Consider the following 20749-nt stretch of genomic DNA (forward strand, 5'->3'; position numbering starts at 1 on the left):
TTAAAAGTTAAGCCTGGCGAAAGACGCAGCCGCCATAATTACAGTAAACATCTCTTCAGCCTTAACTCTCGCTCTGTATGCAGAAGCCCCAGTCATGGACACGGCTTCCTGAAGGGGTTAAATATCAACTTATCTTGTTCAGCAGACCGAAATTCACCATTTGCACCAAGCTGGATGCCGGCCATGCTCCGCAGCCGCACTAAGCCAGGAAGAAGGTAGTGTAGCACCAGGCAGAACAAAAGAAAGTCCGTGGCCGGGGAGGCACTGCAAAGGAAACAACCTAATGCACCGGATCTCAATGCGGAGGTGCATTTAGCCTGAGACCAGGAGAAGGTTGGCTCTGACACTGATTTTCCAGTAGGGACAAGACACAGTAAGTACTTGGTACCGAGAAATGCTCCGCCGCAGTTTACACAAACAAAGTGTGGTGGAAACCAAACACGTATGCCCCAGAAAGATTTCTCTCTGATAAACAACTCCGCTCAGTGCTGTGTGCGGGGATTGGAAATAACATTTGCCTGCAATATACCCTGTGACATGCGGCTCTTTCACTGCACTTGTGCTAAACCACGATATGTTGTTTTTTAAACCCTTATAGTCATGTGAAGGAATGAAAAGCTCTTACCGTGCCAGGCAGTGAGTTGATTCATGCTGCAGAGCCGTAGCAGTCTAGCAGTAACTTTGGTATCCTTTCATTTCAAGCACTCTGAGGCTTTTTGCAGGGTGTGGTGAGCTGTGCAGACAGAGCCTTTCATGGCAGCTTGTGAGGGCAGTGCACATGCAAGTGAAAAGTTCTCCGAGCACAGTCTGTGACCTCCGGAAGGGGCCGCCATGATTTAAGATTAAGCACGGTGGACGTAAGGTGGGCGCCACGCTGATCTTAAACAAATAGTAATAACCAGCTTTGGGGGCAGTGCTTAATGAGAAGAAGAAACCCGGTGTGGCTATAATCGATCATCAGCAGTACTATTTAGGCGATGATGACATTAGAAAGGTTTAATAAAAAGCAACACTTTAGGGACTACGATGCAACTCCGCAACAATTTACGGCAAAAACTTAACATGGCCTGATTCCATAATACAACAATGCTGATGGTGCAGAAATGAAACTAGACACTTACCAGGTAGTTAAGTTTAATGGGACCAACACCCCTGAAAACAAATCACATATAACCAGGATGCCAAACTTCCGAGGCGTGGAACGCAGGCAAGAGAGGCGGGCTCTACTTTGATAGGCAGGAGCCTGCGAAGTTCCAGCAGATTCCCCGCCTCTGTAGCAGGCTAGCAGTGACGTAGGCACGAAGCTCGTCCGGAGCGCGAGTGACGCGGGTCTCGGGAGACAGCAGGAAAGGCATAATGGTGCGAGGAAGCAAGAAAAGAGCCCGGTGAGTGGGGGGGGGGAGGAGCTGCGTGTGTGAGCCTGCCGTGTGTGAGCCTGCCGTGTGTGTGCCTGCCGTGTGTGTGCCTGCCGTGTGTGTGCCTGCCTGCGTGTGTGTGTGTGCATGTGTGTGTTTGCGCACCTCAGGGAATCTGAGGCAGGGGATGTGCACGGCGCCGGGCTGGGCATGCGCGCCCACGAGGTGAAGTCAACGCTCGTGCCCGGCCCCTGTCTCAGATTCCCAAGAGACGGATGACTATAGTTGTCGAGCTAGACATGCGTATTCTAGCTCGACCTAAAAAACTGGGTGCATGCCACCCACTGTAAAAAGGTTCTTTTGCCCTTACCGTATGATAAGTGGGAGAGGGATGGAATAGCTGACTCTGAATGTGAAAGAATTCCTAGATTTGTACCTTTTAGTGATGCACATTTGACATGGACTCAGTCAGAACGCGAGGATGATGACATTCTGCAAGCTGCTGTGCCTTCCCATTTGAGACTCGACACAACGAATCCGGAAATCCTTTTTCAGGATCAAACTGTGCCTGGCAAAGAGCGCTACAATCTGAGATCAAAAAAGGACACATAAATGGACAAATAAAGATTGAATTTTTTTATGTACTGAATTACACCTTGTCAGATCAAGAGACTTTTTTTTCTTTTTCTTTTTCGAGTCACCATCCGGACTCAGCGGCAGGGTCACGGTATAAAGTTCTTAAGGGGTGAGCCGCGTATTGACGAAAGGTCTGTGGTTCATGGTCGTTAGTACGATCTTGACGCACACTTAAGTGAAGAAGGTAATAGCCGTAAGCAGCACGTTAGAGGATGGAGTCTTTTGAGTCTGATAAGGGTGTTAAGAGAGTCGATTTTAGAGCGAAAATGTGTACATTGATTTGTAACAAATGTTTTTTAATACTGTGTTTTCTAATGCTTTTGAATATTACATTGGCTTGTGTGGGTTGGATTGTCTATGTTACACAACAGACGCTTGCATCTACATCCCAACCTACTCTTTCTTTTCCTACTGTTTCCCCACATGAATTTCATACGTTGCCGAACATGAACAGACACGAAGATCAGAATTTGTTAACAATTCGTTTATACAGATGTTGCATCAGCATCAGCTAGTCGTAAATACCACAAATTGTTGGGTTTGTGGTCTTATGCCACATACGACAGATAAGGGAATGCCATATTTGGTTTTGCCTTTTTCGCCTAATGGGTCAGTATGGGCACTCCAAGCAATGTTTATCTATGCGAATGAAGCATCTCCTGTACGTTCCGTTAAAGGTAATGCGAGTAATAATGCCTTGTTACAGGGAATAGTAGATATGATCAGAGATATTGATGCATATAATGCTATCCCTAAAGATGAGGTACGAGCATATGTTGGTTGGAACAAGACGAGATATAGCATGAGTTTGACAGAAAAAGAGAGACAGAAAAGGTCTCCCCCTATTTGGATTGTACCCCACCGAGGTTATTTTTGTCTGCAAGGTAATGGTCAGAATCCGAGAGCTCAGCTTGGTAAGAGTGTGTGTGGTCACACCTATGTCTATACGCCCCAGAAATCTCCACCGTTCGTGCCAACTAAAGGCACGTATTTTGTTTGCTACGACAGAGCATATACATGGTTGCCTTCTGATTTTTCAGGCACATGTTATGTGGCATTTTTGCTTCCCCCTACATACACAGCTGCTTTCAATTACCATAAGACAAGATATGATAGAGGTGTTATCGATGCGAAAGATACTGTCGCACAAGAAGTTGGAGACTTCTTTAAGGGTTTTCTGCCCTTTTGGGGTCCTATGGCTAATGGTAGGAATATTCGTCAGCTTACAAGAGTGGTCGAGGCCACTATAAATGAGACTGCAGGTGCCCTTAGCAATATTACAGCTGAGCTCCAAGCGGATCGTCTTATGACATTACAGAACCGCTTTGTTTTAGATATTATACTTGCAGATAGAGGTGGAGTATGTAAATTGATCGGGTCTAGTTGCTGCGTTTTCATACCTGATAATGCCCCGACAGTGTACCAAGCCATCTTGAAGTTACATAAGTCCGCTGAGTCTATACATGTAGACGAAGGGAACTGGTCGCTTATAGGATGGTTTTGGGAACTGTTGTCCAAATGGGGATGGAAGATTCTGATGTTTCTTGGTATGGCTTTAGCAATCCTTTTCTCGTGTTGCTTATGCATCCAGTGTGGTCCCGCCATTTGTGGCCTTTGTGCTACGATCTGTGTGAGAAGACCCGTCCCGAGAGAAGCGAAGGATAATAAGATGATGCTACAGCAACACCTTGATGACCTGATGAGAATAGATATAGACCTGGATTCAGATTGACGTGAGTTTAGGTTATTGCCTACGTAATGGCAAAAGGAGGGCTGAGGTTCCGTGGTTTTCGGGACCGGACTCCATTTTTGTTTGCGTAGTTCATGGCGCCATTTTGTGTTGCCCTCACGTAGGCCTAGGAGGTAAACGAACTAACAAAGTTGCATGGGCCTCGTTCTTCATGTATGCATTAACTAGGCCCTTTTCGACTTGCGAGTAAATTGTAAGATGCTGACCCCATCACCTGAAACTGACCCTTTGCGAAGCCAATTTCTCTGGCTGATCGTTGTCTGAAATTGCCAATCAATGTTCAGGATATCGTTAACTTTTAGTTTCTTGCACATATCTTATCCTACTCAACATCTGAATTGTTTCTTTCCTTACGACTTTTCATTACATGGGTAGTGCTTTCAATTATGGGTTTGTCCGGCTTGTGGAAATTGAATTTGGGACAGTCCCAATAATTAACTTGTGGGTTGGTACAATGTAAAGTGAGCTTTTTGGAATGTAATAATGTATGTGAAAATGTATTCCATTGGTCAGAATTTGCCGCAATGGGTGTGCATTCGTAATTAATCGAAAATAGCATAAAAAGTGATGTCTTGCTCTATGAAAATTGAGCAGTCTCCTGAGTTGTACACCGTGTTGTATTGCTGGATTACTGTTGGGGAGAGGGGTTGGCCTAACGGCTAAGGCGCTCGACCTCGGACCTGGGGAACTTGGTTTGAGTCTCGGTAACGACGCCAAAACCCCCCTGTGATTCTGGGCAAATCACTTAATCTCCCCGTGCCTAAAATGAAAGTGTGTCCTATATAAAAACTCAGCAAAAAAAAAAAAAAAACTGTTACTAGCTGCAGCTAATACATTTGATCTCTGACGCCACCTAGAAGTATTCCGTGTCTCTGTATTCCAAGACAGGAGAACTCGAAGACTTCGGGTGTGTCCCTTGCACCGCTGGGTTCTAAGAAAACCTGGTTCTTCAGGAGTAGTGCTGTGTTTTCTGCAGAGGCAGGGGGACAGTTTAACGAAGGCTGAGAGCAGCCTGAACATTGGAAAATAAAAACTAAAACACCTAGAATCAAACACCGCGCCCAGTAAAAAAAAAAATAAATAATGAAGTCACACGCAGGGCATGGATGAGGAAGGCAGGGGAGTGCAACATGGAAGAAGACCCCGCAGATGTCTTTAATTAACAGCATCCGCTTCACAAACCATGAAGCGCGACATCCCGAGCGCTTTTTTCCTTTGCGGCCTAGTTCAAGCTGATGAAAAAAAGGGAACCCCATCAAATCAAACTTTTTGGGGGCAGAAGGGAAAGTGGCGATTCCTGTTGAAAAGGTGCCAGCTTTGGAAGGATGAGGGTTCGGGGTTTCTAGCACGTCAGCGCCCCCTCCTCGCCGCCTCAGGATTGGTCTCCCTCCCGCCATGCCAGGCCGGGCACCGAGGGTGGCTACCTTGCTGCTGCCCAGGTACACAGAGATTCTGTGGTCTTTGGTGAGTACATGCGCTCATTCTTTTATTTGTAAAATGTTCCCAGATTGAGGGCCCACTACCCCAACAGGGCAGAATATTTGGGAAAGCAGCTTCTATGAGCTGGGGAAGTAAGGCACTGTGTTGGTAAACACTAGAATGATGTGGGCGTTCTTGGATTGTGCACTGGGTGATTATCAGAAAGGCTCTTGGAGACAAAGGACAACAAGAATATGTTACAAGGTGGGGGTTAGAATAAATACAACTGCAATGTCAGAGCAAAAAAATTAAAAAATGCAAAGAAAATAGCAGAGTAAATACATAATCTATTATTTCACGAAACTGATTTGTGATTTAAGCCCTTGGCGTGTGTTATCTGCAGGGGGCTGCGCAACTTAAGGGAAAGTTTTTGAAACATTACATCAAAGGAAATTCAAAATGATCAAATGCAGACAGTAGCAAAGTGCCTCAAGCGCTAAACTGTTAGTCTCTGGGTAACCGCATCGCACGTGCAAAAGGTGCACAAGGACCTAACCATTCCTTCCCCAGTGAAGAGTGGTTTGCAGCCTGCTCGGTGTCCTGGCCAATGCACCTTGTGTGAACTGCGTTTGCGTTGCTCTTTTCCCTACAATGTCTCTAAGCACACCGAAGCCATCAAAGCAGCAGGCTAGAGGTTCCTGAAAACACTCACATGGACAAACGCTGTACGAAAGTGCTAGCTGCGGTGGTGGGACACAGCGGAAGCCTCTGAGAGAAGGGGGGCTCAAGCGTGAGGCAAGGACACAATGCACGGATCACGAGCAACAGATTATGGGTGGGCGGGGCCTAAGGGAGACAGGGCGGTCACCAACCCCACTTCCAAAGAAGCCCAACAAAAAATCAACAACAATAGATCTTGCGTACGAGCAGCTCATACGCTGCAACGCTAGGCAAGACCTAAAAAGGACATGGTTTGGATTATGATCTAGTCCAATGACTAGTGGATGAGGCTGAGTCAAGCACTCCATCATTGTTTTTTTTTGTTTTTCTCAGAGAAATACCATAAAGGTGACAAATAGCCTAAACATGGGTCCCGAGCTCACTACGCCATATGCCGGAACCCAAATGAGGCCCAGCTTGGCAAAAACATGTGTTTTCTTTCAAAGGGTGTGTCCCATCAGTACTGACTATACTGTGGTTGAGATTAATTTAGTTGTGGGTGAACATTTTTAGTAACAGTGCAGAAAATGATGGAATGAAATGTGTACTACAGTAATTACCAGTGGCTTAATTGTTTCAAGCATTCCAGCCACCGCTTTTATATCATTCATTTAGGACCAAAACACAGGTAAACACCAGTAAGTACAAACAGGAGTCACATTTCACTCCAGTAGGTGGAAGGCCTTGAGAGTTTTGTTTCTTAGTCTGGACAATATAGGCTGTAATGGAGTTTCAGAGAAGCCCATCCTTTTTAGGTCTTGGACTAGCGAAGGCTGCGCTTGCGCAGTCTCGCTCCGAGACTTTATGTCTACAGTATGGAGGCTTGAACCCGACCCTCTTCTCCATTGGCTGGCTTCCTAAACGGAGGCCAGCCATTGGAGGAGAGGGGCGTCATTCCGTTGACGACAGGATTCGGGGATGTGTTTTTTACTTTCTTTCTGTTTTCTTTCTCTCCTCTTCCCATTGGCTGGAATTTTACATTCCAGCCAATGGGAAGAGGAGAGAAAGAAAACCACGCCCCCGAATCCGAAAATGTCGGGGCTTTTCGGAAGCCATTTCTGCTGGACCACCGGCGGAAAAAGTAGAGAAGCTGCCAAGTCCTCCGTTGAGTGCTCGCTTTTCTTGCCTCTGTTGTGATTGTTTTTCTGGCGTCTGTTCCCTCATTGTGCGTCTGCCCCCTCGTTGTGTTTGCTTTCAGGCCCCCTTGTTGTGCTTGCTCTCCTTCCCAAGTTCACCCGAACTCCTCCCCCCTGCCCGGGCACTTCCCTTCCCCAGCCGGCCGAGTTCCCCCTCCTTCCCAACGTCCGGGTCAGAGCGCTGGTGCCCCCTCCACCCGTGTGCACCCCCCGCCCGTGATCTGCCCTTTCCTCGGCCACCTTCTGCCCTGATCTTCGATTTCTGCCCCCCCCTCACATCCACCGACCGCCGTTCCCTCTTTCAAGCCCCTGGTTCGAGCTCCGCTGTCACCTGCCGCCCCGACCTATCGCCCGAGCTCTGCTCACCCCCAGGGGTGCTGTCCCCCAAACTCTGCCGCCCCCGGATCCGAGCTCTGCCTCGTGTGATCCGAGCTCGGCTCCTCGTCCAGAGCAGCTCCGGTCACCCGAACTCTGCAAGAACCCCACCCCCACCGATGCTGCCGCGTGTGATGCGGGGTCTGCTGCTGACCGGGGGGTGGGGGCTCAGTTCATCCAAACTCTGCAACTCTCGCAGGGCTCTGGACCGTGGGATCCGAGCTCTGCCCCTCACCCGGAGGAGCACCGTCCATCTGTACTCTGCCCCACCCCCCGGTCTGCCTCCGGTGATCCGAGCTCCGTGCACCCCGCGTCTGCGGCCCCCTCATCTGACCCGAGCGGTGCTCATCCGCCCCTGCACCCATCCTCCCCGGCTGATGTTCGAGCTGCGCCCCACCCCGAGGAAACTAACTGCTAACGGGGCCTCCCTCTCCCTTCAAGCGTTCCCACCCCGTGTCATCTCGAGGCGTGCTCCCCCCCCCAGTTCGTTGGGGGGTCCGAGGGTGGGGCTGGGGGGTGGTGGTGGCATCTGTCCATGATGTAGACTGGGGCACTTGACCGGGGGGTGGCTGCAGGGAATGTGCGCAGTGAGTGACCTGAAGGGTTGTGTGTGTGTGAGGAGGGATGCACGGTGTCCCCGGTGGGGTGCCATGTTTGTGTTGCTGCATCCGAGTCAGTGAGGCCCACTCTTGCTCCCTGTGACGGACATGCTCATTTCTTGCTGGGGGCTGCACCCCCTCCCCCTGCTATATCTATCAGTCAAGGACACCCCTGTCTGCTGAGGGCAGTTGGTGCCATGCTGCTTCTGAGGCGCTTTGTACACTGCTGTAAAAAAGGGTTACAGGCTTCTCGTTGTGCTTGCTCTCCTGCCCCCTCGCGGTGCTTGCTCTCCAGCCCCCTCGCTGTGCTTGCTCTCCTGCCCCCTCGCTGTGCTTGCTCTCCAGCCCCCTCGCTGTGCTTGCTCCCCTGCCCCCTGGATGCGCTTGCTCTCCTGCCCCCTGGCTGTGCTTGCTCGCCTGCCCCCTGGCTGTGCTTGCTCTCCTACCCCCTGGTGCTCTCCTGCCCCCTCTCTGTGCTTGCTCTCCTGCCCCCTGGCTGTGCTTGCTCTCCTGCCCCCTCGCTGTGCTTGCTCTCCTGCCCCCTGGCTGTGCTTGGTCTCCTGCCCCCTGGCTGTGCTTGCTCTCCTGCCCCCTGGCTGTGCTTGCACTCCTGCCCCCTGGCTGCGCTTGCCCTCCTATCCCCTGGCTGTGCTTGCTCTCCTGCCCCCTCGCTGTGCTTGCTCTCCTGCCCCCTCGCTGTGCTTGCTCCCCTGCCCCCTCGCTGTGCTTGCTCTCCTGCCTCATGGCTGTGCTTGCTCTCCTGCCCCATGGCTGTGCTTGCTCTCCTGCCCCTGGCTGTGCTTGCTCTCCTGCCCCCTGGCTGTGCTTGCTCTCCTGCCCCCTCGCTGTGCTTGCTCTCCTGCCCCCTGGCTGTGCTTGCTCCCCTGCCCCCTCGCTGTTCTAGCTCTCCTGCCCCCTGGCTGTGCTTGCTCTCCTGTTCCCTGGCTGTGCTTGCTCTCATGCCCCCTGGGTGTCCTTGCTCCCCTGTCCCCTCGCTGTGCTTGTTGCTTATGCAACAGAATATGAATAAACATTTGTTGGCTAAGGAAAACGTTGACAAGCTATATACTTTTCGTAGGTAGATTTAATATTTCAGGTTTTATTACAAGTTAAATACCTACATTTTTAGATTGACAACTTATCTCTATAGCATTAATTTGGCCAAAACATTTGGAAATGTCAGACAATGGAACCTTCACTCTCAAAGGTAGCAGTAAGAGGTACAGTTCATTTACAGCTGTGAGAGGCACTGGAGTTGGTTTTACATTACATAAATCAGTTTTGATGTAGATAAAAGGTCACAGAAAAAGAAATTCGGGCTTTTGAAACAATACACAGTTTTAACTCTTCAGAGTGCAACTTTTTGCATTCTAGCCCCATTTCTGCAAGTATTTGGCGTCGCAATGCTGAGATCACTACAGCCCAGTCTGTCAAAATGGCTACCACAATTCTGCTGTAGCCCATCATGGTTCCTAAATGTGGGCAGGTAAAGGTGAAGCCATTTGACTTGATCTTTCCACAGACAAATAATCTGAATAAGTAAACGAGGGTAGCATGAGGGTAAAGCAAAAAACAGAGACAGGCCGAATTCAAGGTGTCTGTGTTCTAAAATTTCCTTAAAATGTTCCTGGCAAAGGTTACAGCACCTCAAAAATTGGAATGATAGTCCTTACTAATTATTAACTGATTCAAAAATGTCTATCCAATAAACTCCATGGACTACTGAGCCACAGGGGCCTGTGTCGATATAGGCAAGATATAACTATAAGGTACACGCAATACCCAACTATTCTAACCAAGTGTTTTAAAATCCTTCAGTCTCACTTACTCTGATAATTCTATTCAACCATTTCAAACGCTGAAAGCTGCTTAAAACTATGTGTCTAGATATAGGCCTAGGATTCAGTTAATACAAAGGTGCTCAAATCTGAGTTTCACAATAATCTTAATTTGATGTCCAAATTTCACCCCTGGAAAACAAAAAGGTGATGGGTGGCTTGATTTTAACAATCTCAGCCATTTACTTCGTGGTGCAGTCCACCCCATCATTACTTTGCCTACAATGCAACGTCAGACAGGAACAAATCAAACGCAAATCGGCCTTGGTTCGGTTCCAATGGGAACAGTCCAGCCTGATCTTTGCACCGAGTATTTTATTCCATACAAAATTTTGCTAGGTAGAGCCAGGGGTGGCTCTAGGCTCATGGCGGCCCTGGGCAGGGAGCGTAGGTAGGGGGACCCGAAAGAGGGGGTCCGGGCGGGGCGGAGCGCGGAGGCCAGTGAAGAGGGGGGTCAGGGTGTTTGGAAGTGGAATAGAGCCGGGAGCCGCCAAATCCCTGCCAGGGGCCACCACACAAATATGTATCCATCCTCAGAGGATTATTATATTAAGGATATGTATTGGCGTGGTGGCCCCTGGGGTTTGGTGGCCCTGTGCAGGTGCACAGCTTGCACATGCCTAAGGACGCCCCTGGTAGCGCTTAGGGAAATTTGCATGGGGAAAATACCTCAATTTCCAAGTCTGTACCTTTCAGAATAGGCCAAAATTGGTGGTAAAACCCAATATTTCCCATATCCTATTCTACGATGAAAACCTCAAAATGAGGAGGAAATCCTACAATCAATTTAGAACCGGACTCCATGGCTTTGGTATTATCACGGTGCAGTATTACTTCCAAACAAGCATTTGCAATGCAATAGGTCTCGCATTAGGAAAGTTTGAGCTATTGGTATTGTAAATGGCAATTTCTTTTATTTCTGTGTTGGTTTTGAAAATAGCTAAATTAATAGCTTTGTCATTTACAATGCCAATAGTTATAACTTTCGCAAATGTGACCCCTATAGCATTTGTAATGCAATATGTGTTGTATTTACGTGACTTAGATGTATTGGTATTACAAATAACAATGGCTTTTAATTTTTTTAAATAATTAATACTTAAATAAAAGTTATTGTAATTTATAATAGCAATAGCTTAAACTTTTGTAAATAACTTTTGTGAAGATTGTGTTAAGTGTATATTATTGTGACGAAAATCCAAGAACAGAAGTGAAATATTAACATCTTTTTGTGACATTTGTAATAAAGTTTGAGACATTGAGAGAACATATTTGAACCAGTTGTTGTTGAATGGTTGCACAGATTGATGCTGTGGTGCCCCTGAGTGGTGGTGCTGAGTGAGTGCGATAGAGTGAGTGCGATAGATAGATAGATAGAGTGAGGGCGATAGAGTGAGGGCGATAGAGTGAGGGCGATAGAGTGAGGGCGATAGAGTGAGGGCGATAGAGTGAGGGCGATAGAGTGAGGGCGATAGATAGATAGAGTGAGGGCGATAGATAGATAGAGTGAGGGCGATAGATAGATAGAGTGAGGGCGATAGATAGAGTGAGGGCGATAGATAGTGAGGGCGATAGATAGTGAGGGCGATAGATAGTGAGGGCGATAGATAGTGAGGGCGATAGATAGTGAGGGCGATAGATAGATAGATAGAGAGTGCCTATAAATAAACACATCAAAAACATAAACACCTAATAAACAAAAATGCCTGATTATTGAAAAGGAATAGACCAAGATATTAGATTTGTGCAAATACAATAAACCGAAGCAAGACAGTGAAGGGGCAGGAGAGAATGAGACGGAAATAGAGGAAGAGTGGAGAGGCCAAGACAGGGAAGGGGCAGGAGAGAGAGAGACAGAAATAGAGGAAGAGTGGAGAGGCCAAGACAGTGAAGGGGCAGGAGAGAGTGAGACGGAAATAGAGGAAGAGTGGAGAGGCCAAGACAGTGAAGGGGCAGGAGAGAGTGAGACGGAAACTGAGGAAGAGTGGAGAGGCCAAGACAGTGAAGGGGCAGGAGAGAGTGAGACAGAAATAGAGGAAGAGTGGAGAGGCCAAGACAGTGAAGAGTAGGAGAGAGTGAGACAGAAATAGAGGAAAAGTGGAGAGGTCAAGACAGTGAAGGGGCAGGAGAGAGTGAGACAGAAACTGAGGAAGAGTGGAGAGGCCAAGACAGGGAAGGGGCAGGAGAGAGTGAGACAGAAATAGAGGAAGAGTGGAGAGGCCAAGACAGTGAAGGGGCAGGAGAGAGTGAGACAGAAATAGAGGAAGAGTGGAGAGGCCAAGACAGTAAAGGGGCAGAAGCGAGTGAGACGGAAACTGAGGAAGAGTGGAGAGGCCAAGACAGTGAAGGGGCAGGAGAGAGTGAGACAGAAATAGAGGAAGAGCGGAGATGCCAAGACAGTGAAGGGGCAGGAGAGAGTGAGACAGAAATAGAGGAAGAGTGTAGAGGTCAAGACAGTGAAGGGGCAGGAGAGAGTGAGACGGAAACTGAGGAAGAGTGGAGAGGCCAAGACAGGGAAGGGGCAGGAGAGAGTGAGACTTAAACTAGGAAGAGTGGAGAGGCCAAGACAGTGAAGGGGCAGGAGAGAGTGAGGCGGAAACTGAGGAAGAGTGGAGAGGCCAAGACAGTGAAGGGGAATGAGAGAGTGAAACAGAAATAGAGGAAGAGTGGAGAGGCCAAGACAGTGAAGGGGCAGGAGAGAGTGAGACGGAAACAGAGGAAGAGTGGAGAGGCCAAGCCAGTGAAGGGGCAGGAGAGAGTGAGACCGAAATAGAGGAAGAGTGGAGAGGCCAAGACAGTGAAGGGGCAGGAGAGAGTGAGACCGAAATAGAGGAAGAGTGGAGAGGCCAAGACAGTGAAGGGGCAGGAGAGAGTGAGACGGAAATAGAGGAAGAGTGGAGAGGTCAAGACAGTGAAGGGGCAGGAGAGAGTGAGACGGAAACTGAGGGAGAGTGGAGAGGCCAAGACAGTGAAGGGGCAGGAGACAGTGAGACCGAAACAGAGGAATAGTGGAGAGGCCAAGACAGGGAAGGGGCAGGAGAGAGTAAGACCGAAATAGAGGAAGAGTGGAGAGGCCAAGACAGTGAAGGGGCAGGAGAGAGTGAGACAGAAATAGAGGAAGAGTAGAGAGGCCAAGACAGTGAAGGGGCAGGAGAGAGTGAGACAGAAATAGAGGAAGAGTGGAGAGGCCAAGACAGGGAAGGGGCAGGAGAGAGTGAGACAGAAATAGAGGAAGAGGGGAGAGGCCAAGCCAGTGAAGGGGTAGGAGAGAGTGAGACCGTAATAGAGGAAGATTGGAGAGGCCAAGACAGTGAAGGGGCAGGAGAGAGAGTGAGGCGGAAACTGAGGAAGAGTGGAGAGGCCAAGACATTGAAGTGGCAGGAGAGATAGCGAAACAGAAATAGAGGAAGAGTGGAGAGGCCAAGACAGTGAAAGGGCAGGAGAGAGCGAGGCGGAAACTGAGGAAGAGTGGAGAGGCCAAGACAGTGATAGATACATAGTCCGTGACTATCCTGAAAACGTGTCAAGGCACCAATCTTCCTGGACTTACGATGGACACCCCTGATGTACTGCTTTGTGTGCATGCATATGTTGTTTTAATGGTGTGCTGGCATGCACTTATGATAGTGGATCGTGCATTATTTGGGGTTTGGGTGCACGCACTGTATGCTATGAATGCATGCAGTGTGTGTGAGAGTGCGTGGGCTGTCTGTGCACCCTGTGCGTTAAGGGAGCCCAGGTACAGTTTGACAGCATGAAGAGTGGGCCGCTTGTGCTGTGCTGAATGGACGAATGCACCGATTTTATGAGCAAGCACACTCTCTGATGTGCACGCATGTTGCAGAACACCCCTATTGAATGAATGACTCGAACATTCCAGTTACATATGGTGCCAGTGAAGCGCTACTGTAGTTTCTGTCGTGAAATATGACTCGCAACCATAGAATGAGGAGACACAACTTAGGAGATGCGTCACTTCCTGCTATTGGGGAACAGTAGGGACATTCAAGATGACTAGCTTAAGGAACGCTGGTTATCCTCCGTTTTAGCTCAAATATAGTCTGCTTAGCTTTCGGATACGGCAGCTTGAACTTCGTCTTTTATTTTAGAGGAAATTTTTTTTTGAGGCGCCCAGTCTGCGCTCAGGACCTGGCGCAGTCTGCGCTTTGTTCTCTCTGTCAGTGGCACATGGACGAGACAGTCAACTGGATCCGCTTCAGTCATAAAACCGAGCCCCATCAAAGCTACCGGACACCATAAACACACGTATTACATCATGACCTTTATGTATCACACCAACTTGTCTGAGGAAGTTTACCCTTCTGATCACTGAAGATCTTGTTCCTCGCAAAAAAAAACAAAATGGATTTAAGCAACTATACAAAGTTTGTGGTTAACGGATTTATCACGTTGTTTTCACATACTGTTTGCTTGCTCTTAAAATATCCAAATCAATCGGTTTGTGTTCGTGCTTGTGTGCACAGTCACTCTGAATTTCTCATATTGTTATCACGGTTGGTTATTAACCTAGATTATTGTGTTGGATGTATTGAATGAAAGGTAAAGCCGTTCTAATGCTCTTGTCGTTGTCAGCTAAAAAAAACAAGTACAATAAAAACTCACCGCCGCAGCCCGGCTTGTACAGGAAGCCAGGCAACCTGTGTTGGGACGGGGGCGGGGCCGCAAAAAGACAGGAAGCAGACGGGAGCCTACCCCGCGCTCCTGTGCCCGTCAGCCGGAAGATTGCTGGAAGATTTGCGTGTCAGCTAGCGGGGCTCCCGTGCTCGTGGAGAGCCCCGCCTGCTGCTGAGGATGACCCGCTGCCTGCCGAAGGAGAGAGGGACACACGAAAAGAACTCGGTGAGTGGGGTGTGAGGGGGGGAGGGGACATGTGCACGCGCGCGCGAGTGCGGGGGGGGGCGCGGGCGGGCTGTCTATGTGTGTGTGTGAGTGCGTGCGTGTAGTGTCTTGAAGTGCGTGTGTGTGACTGTGGGGGAGGGGGGTGTGTGTGAGCGAGTGTCTGTGCCATGTGCCTGTATGTGTGCCATGTGCCTGTATGTGTGTGCCTGCGTGTGCATGCGCTCGCCTGTGTGTGCGTGCGTGCATGCAGAGGGGTGGGGGCTGCCTATATGTAAAGCGCTCTGATACCTGATTCGGTTCGGGTCTAGTTCGCGCTATATAAAAGTCTGAAAAAAATAAATAAAATGGCTATGAGTTACTCTGCGCATGCGCGGGTCAGACGCGCGCTCCCGCGGTGAAAACTGCGAAGGAAACGCTCGTGCACATTGGTGTCCACATTCCCAATAACGGGCAACAATAGTTGTCGAGCAGACACTCTCAATGCTCACGCATTGAGAGTACGTCTGCTCGACCTAAAAAGACAAGGCAGCCAGAATGGGCCCCAATGTCACAAACAAAAAGCTGAATATTCTGTCAAAAGTACGAGGTTTGAATCCTGGGTTGAAACCTGTCAGGACGGAGTACCACAGAGTAATAGCATCACGTCATTCACAGCGCAACAATATGGTAGATCTATATAAGTAACTTCTATGTAAAATGATGGTTATCATAAATAAACATGTAACCCAAATGAAGCAATATAATTGAAAACAACATTGGAGAAATCTCACATTTTAAACTTCCCATTGAAACACCAACAAATTACAATTTATAGAAATGAACTCAGCGGTCATGTTAGAGAACACATCCAGCAGAAGACGAACATTTGTATTGGCAAACTTACCAATTTGTTTTTCTTTATGATCTTTTCCCATCTTCGGTTCACTTTTTTCAATTCATTGTATATTTGTGCTCCCACCTGCTTATTGCTGACTTTGATAAGATCCTGTCCGGCGGTATTAATAGAGCTGAGTATCTCACTCCATTTTGAGAGGCTCTCCGGTGGAATCTACGATTTAAATGCCAAAAATAACTGCCTGAGTCCCAAACCCAGCCCTGGCATTTGTTAATTTTTGTATAGTCAATTGTCAGCAACATCCTATTTACTACTAAAAAAAGACTGGCAAAGCCAAAAAGTAATGCCTTTAAACTGCAAATGTAAGCCTTTTTGGCTTTGCCAAAGCTTGCTTATTTTTAGTTACATTCTATTGCAATGGGCATATATTTTAGAACGATAGAAATACAAAAAATGAAATGAGAAGAAGGACAAAAATTGAAACGAGTGGTTTAGCAGCACTTTGCAGTGGTTGAGCCCTCAAAAATAAAATCTCAAACTACCCGGAGAGGAATACGAGTGGTACATTATCTGAAAAAAACTCACAAAGGTTAATCTTAACAAAGTGATCTCAGAAGTAGAGCCGTCAGTGAAAAAATGGTAAAACTTACCTCTGGTGGTCTATGGAAGTGTAAATCTGATTCAAATGGCCTTCTACAATTTCACTTTCTAATATGATAATATATCCTTAAGTTTCGCCAATAAAATAATTGAAATGACAGGGAAAGATTAGTAGCTTTATATGGGCTTCAAAAGGAATCAACATCTCCTGGAATAAACTTAGAAGGAGAAGGGACAGATCTGCAATATTATTGTTGCGCGTTCCAGTTCAAAACCTGCAAAATGATGGTAGCGGATCCTGATCATACAATAATTGGTTGTATTTTATAAACAATAGTGAGAGACTCTATATGTGGGAGTGCCTTCTTATGTAAGTTTGGAGAAAGCATGCCTACAGGTGCTTCAAGCTGCTGCCAAACATTGGCATGCTATTAGGTCCACACAGGTATCTCTTACTACAGCAAGCTGGCACCAGTTTGGGACTCCCAAGGTACAATGGACTGTATTAGAGATCAGGTAACTATTTCTTTAAAGCAAGCAGGCATTCATAAATGGGGACATTTGATGGAAGGGGCAGAGTTAATGTATTGGGGTTGCCTGACTGAAAAAACAAGCAACATTTATAGATATAAAAACTATCATTTGCTTGACCAGGATGTCAAAGAGGTGACAGATCAAAAAGAAGAAGCAAGTTCCATGGTGGTATTGGAAACTACTGGAAGCTGCAGAACAAAACAAGCATTGAAAATGCAATAGGTCTCGCCTTTGATTAAGTTACAGCCATTTGCTTTGCTAATGGTATTGTATAGCAAAGCAAATGGCTTTAACTTAATGAAAGACGAGATCTATTGCATTTTTTTTGATAATGAAATAACGTGTACGTGGTATGCTTTTGGTCTGCGCAAGGTTAGATTTGCAGTCGGATTTCGTACTAGGGATTGTGTCCTATCTTTTGTAAAGTTCTACAAGTATTTTAGGAAGCTCAGCCGGCTAGAGGGTGCCACCTGCCAGCCAGATGCATAATTTCTCTGTACCGGGTCCTACACCAGTGTCTTCGGTCCTTTATTTGACGAAGGCGTATCAAGGGTACCACGGCAGGGCCCTGGTGCACACAAGACATATGCCAAATCCCCACACCTGTCCAGCTAGTAAAATACAGCAAATGGCTCCCCCACCAGCCCTAAGCCATGGTACCACTGCACCTGCTGCACTATTGATAGCACTGCCACTGCTGTAGAGAGTCAGCCAGTGAAACAGGAGAAATTATGCACGTCAGACTGCGACGTAGGTTTTCCGTATCATCTACAGTGCTTAATTTTTGGTAGAGTTTTCTGGTGCTCAGCACTGGCAATTATTTCTAAACACAGGCACCTACTAATGAGAATCCACCACATGGTGGTGCTGTGTGTGTAATTTATAAACAACGTTCATTAATGGAACATTTAATTGTTTAATGTATCTTATTTTTTTTAGTTTTTTTATAAAACTTGGTCTTAAACCAGAAATTTAAAGTGGCTTGTGGGTTGCAACACCTGCAGTTGCCCCATGAGAAATACCTTGGGTCCTGGCACTTAACTTTTTACAAATTAAGCACTGATCACCTAAATGCCATAGGTTCCAAATTGAAGGTTCCAAGCAGACCATACAAGACTGGGCTTGGGTCCTGCATGTGTGGGTGCACATTGCCTGGAGTACAGCTTGTGGGGCCATCATTCTTTGTAGGAATAGTTCAGGCTTTCTGCGCCGCCTCCATTGGACGGTAGCAGGTGGCACAGAAAGTAAGACAAACCTGGAGAAGCAGAGTCATTCCTCAAAGGTCGGGTGCGCAGCAAGAAGAGCGGCGCAGAGTCAAGACAACACATGGACACGCACGCCTCTGTGCCCTGCAGTGCTTGAAATGGCCCAGCACAGTCTGCCCCTCTCCCATCACACGCCCATCAAAGATTGATTGTTGCGGTGATGACAGGGTGCTGAGCGCTGCATCTTCCATGCGCCTCTTTATTGAGTCAAAAACACATAAAAGACTCTGGTGCATGGAGTTAGTGAACACGCGCCCGTGTTGATATGCTGTGCGGGCTTTCCCTTCCTTTTATGTACAGTGAGTGCACACGACTGGTGCATGTCTGACCGGAGGAGGTGCCCACTGGAATAGAGAGTCGGTGTCCCTCTTTCTGCTACTTGTACAGGGTGTGCTCAGGATTACACTGAGAGTGCTGGCACCTGCACCACAGTGAGATATTGCATGGTGCAGGGGTGTGGTGCGCACACACACACACTAAGAGAATGTCATTGTTGAGATCCCATAGGATGCCACAGGAGCAGAGATTCTTATAATTACATCATGGTGAGTTTTCTCCTCCTTTACACTGACGTCACTGAGACTTGTGTTCCACCGCCCCCTTCACCAGTGTATTCTACATAATCTGTGAGGAGGCGCAAGGCCCGCCCGTCCTGCACCTTCTGCTATGCGGCATTATTAGAGCACCCCAGCAGGGAATACACTGTCACCACCCATCCAGAAGCCAGGAGCAATTGCCATTCCTGAAGTACAATGTTATTTTGAGATCTTCGAAGTAAGCATGGCGTGTTCACGGTTGCTTTAATGTTTTAATTCGGTCGCTGGTTTTCGTGTCTGTGATGTAGCTAGCTGCGGGTGCCGCTGTCATGGGTACAAAGCTTGATCTCTGCCAGCTGTGTGTGATAGTGGTGTAGTACTGACACGGATGGATGGCAAGAGCATACTTTTTAAAAGCAATAAAAAACAGCCTGTGTACTGCCACCAGTAAAGGATCCAGTCCCCGTGGGCGGGGCCAAATGTGGACAGGGCGGCAACAAGGAGGAACTACAAAGCCTCCTTAACAATAGATTGCCAGCGTTTAGCCTAAGCTATGACCCAAGCCAATGGGAAGAGGGGGCGGGGCTTCAAGTCCCCTTCCTCAACCGTATTGATTTCAAGAAGCTCTCGAATGCCGAGAGCAGCACATGTGCGCTGCTATCCCCAGCCAAGACCTAAAAATCCCCAATGTGTGTATGGGATGGATACTCCTAAGGAGTAGCAAGAAGATTTATGGCAAGTATCTTTTAACACTTTATATGCCACCGTTAAAATCGGCTCCTCTAAGAAAGAACCACCTGTTTTTTCTCCACATGGTCTGTTGGACTCCTTCGAGTGTAGAGAGAATTAAGAAGCAGACAGACAACAGAAGTACTAAACATGGATGCAGTGATGCAGATAATCTACACGTTTGTTGGTTGTCCTATAGAGCAATCATGTTGGTACAACAAGGGTAAGACAGCAACAGAAATGTGTGTACAGAAGATAGAGGTAAGCCCTATTCTTCCCATCGTTAGGGAAGTAAGAAAAGATGAACATGAAAGAAACTTATATAAAATCAACGTTGTGAGATATTGGGTTACTGGTTGAGGGCGGTGAACACCTGTTCAAGCAGCAACCACAATCCTTGTCTGGGAATGGCACATACAAACCCCAAATTAACCGGTGCTCAGTCCTCTGGTAGCTTGCACAGAGCAGTAAGGTTTAACTTAGAGACAATGTGCAAAGTATTTATGCAGCACTTCTAACAGTAATACAGTGAAAAATCAACAAAAGAAAAATCCCACACCAACTTAGAAAACTAGAACAAAATGTAGTAAATAAATTGAGATCAAAACAACAAGAATCCAATCAGTACAACCGGAGATATGCAATTTGAAAGATTTAGGTGAAATTGCCAAAAAGCCCAATGCGTCGCTCGTGGCTATCTGGTCATGCAAGATCGGGAGAAAGTTACAAGTTCAGGCCGACCACGATAGAAAGCGGGTAAAGGAATCATGTTAGGCCAACTGAAAAGTTACCTTTTCAGTCCAGCCACTAATAGTCCTGTTTGTGGACGAGGGGTTTGCAAGGAGCAGAGACTTGTTGTGGACAGTCATCGATGTAGTGGTATTGTGGATGACGTCTCTAAAGCGCGAAGTTCCTGTTTTGGTCACGAGCAGGCGGACCAGAGATTCGAGGTGGGGCTTTTCGATGCTGTAACTTTGCGCTGGTGGGCTGTGCGAGTGAAAAGTTTTGGCACCAACGGGCCCATAAACGGTTATGAAGCACTCAAAAACTTCAATTCAGCCTCTCTCACGCCACCCAAGGGTACCACTTGATGGCCAGGGGCTTGCTCCATCTGGATCTGGGAGTTGCACTGTGGACCATGATTCGGCCCATTGTGCTTCCCGCTTCTTCCTCGCAGGCCGCGATACAGCCTGTGGCGCCTCCGTCTTTTCTTCCGGTTCGCCGCAGTGCTGCACGGCGGCCCGCTGTTTCCCTTTGGGCATCACGGGTGCGGCCCGCAATGCCTGCTCTCTTTCTGTATCGGGTACGCCTCATACCTTTGGCGCGACCTGTTATCTGACAATTTGCATGACAGGAATGCTGCAGCTCAGGTTTGGAACTGCAGCTTACTATTTTCACATGTTAGGGCACTATATTCTTACCTTCCTTTCACTGGATATACGTTTCTTTATTAATTTCTTCTTTGGGCCATCTTGCCTTCCCATGATTCCGTAGTCTTCTTCCCAGAAGGCATTGGGAAGTATCTGCTCTACCAATTTAAGATGGCTACCTTCCTATCATTT

The 20749-nt window shown here is 47.6% G+C and overlaps 1 protein-coding gene across 1 annotated transcript in view; it reads right to left on the reverse strand.

Annotated features, from left to right (window-relative positions):
- Positions 1–20749, reverse strand: part of SYNE2 (spectrin repeat containing nuclear envelope protein 2) — a 1843566-nt gene that overhangs the window by 1530081 nt on the left and 292736 nt on the right. Inside the window, exon 17 of the mRNA XM_078660317.1 lies at positions 15572–15736. Coding sequence (XP_078516443.1) covers positions 15572–15736 — 165 coding nt within the window. The remainder of the gene's footprint in view (positions 1–15571; positions 15737–20749) is intronic.

Source organism: Lissotriton helveticus, chromosome 9 (genome assembly GCF_964261635.1).
Source record: "Lissotriton helveticus chromosome 9, aLisHel1.1, whole genome shotgun sequence".
In the NCBI taxonomy this organism is placed as follows: domain Eukaryota; kingdom Metazoa; phylum Chordata; class Amphibia; order Caudata; family Salamandridae; genus Lissotriton; species Lissotriton helveticus.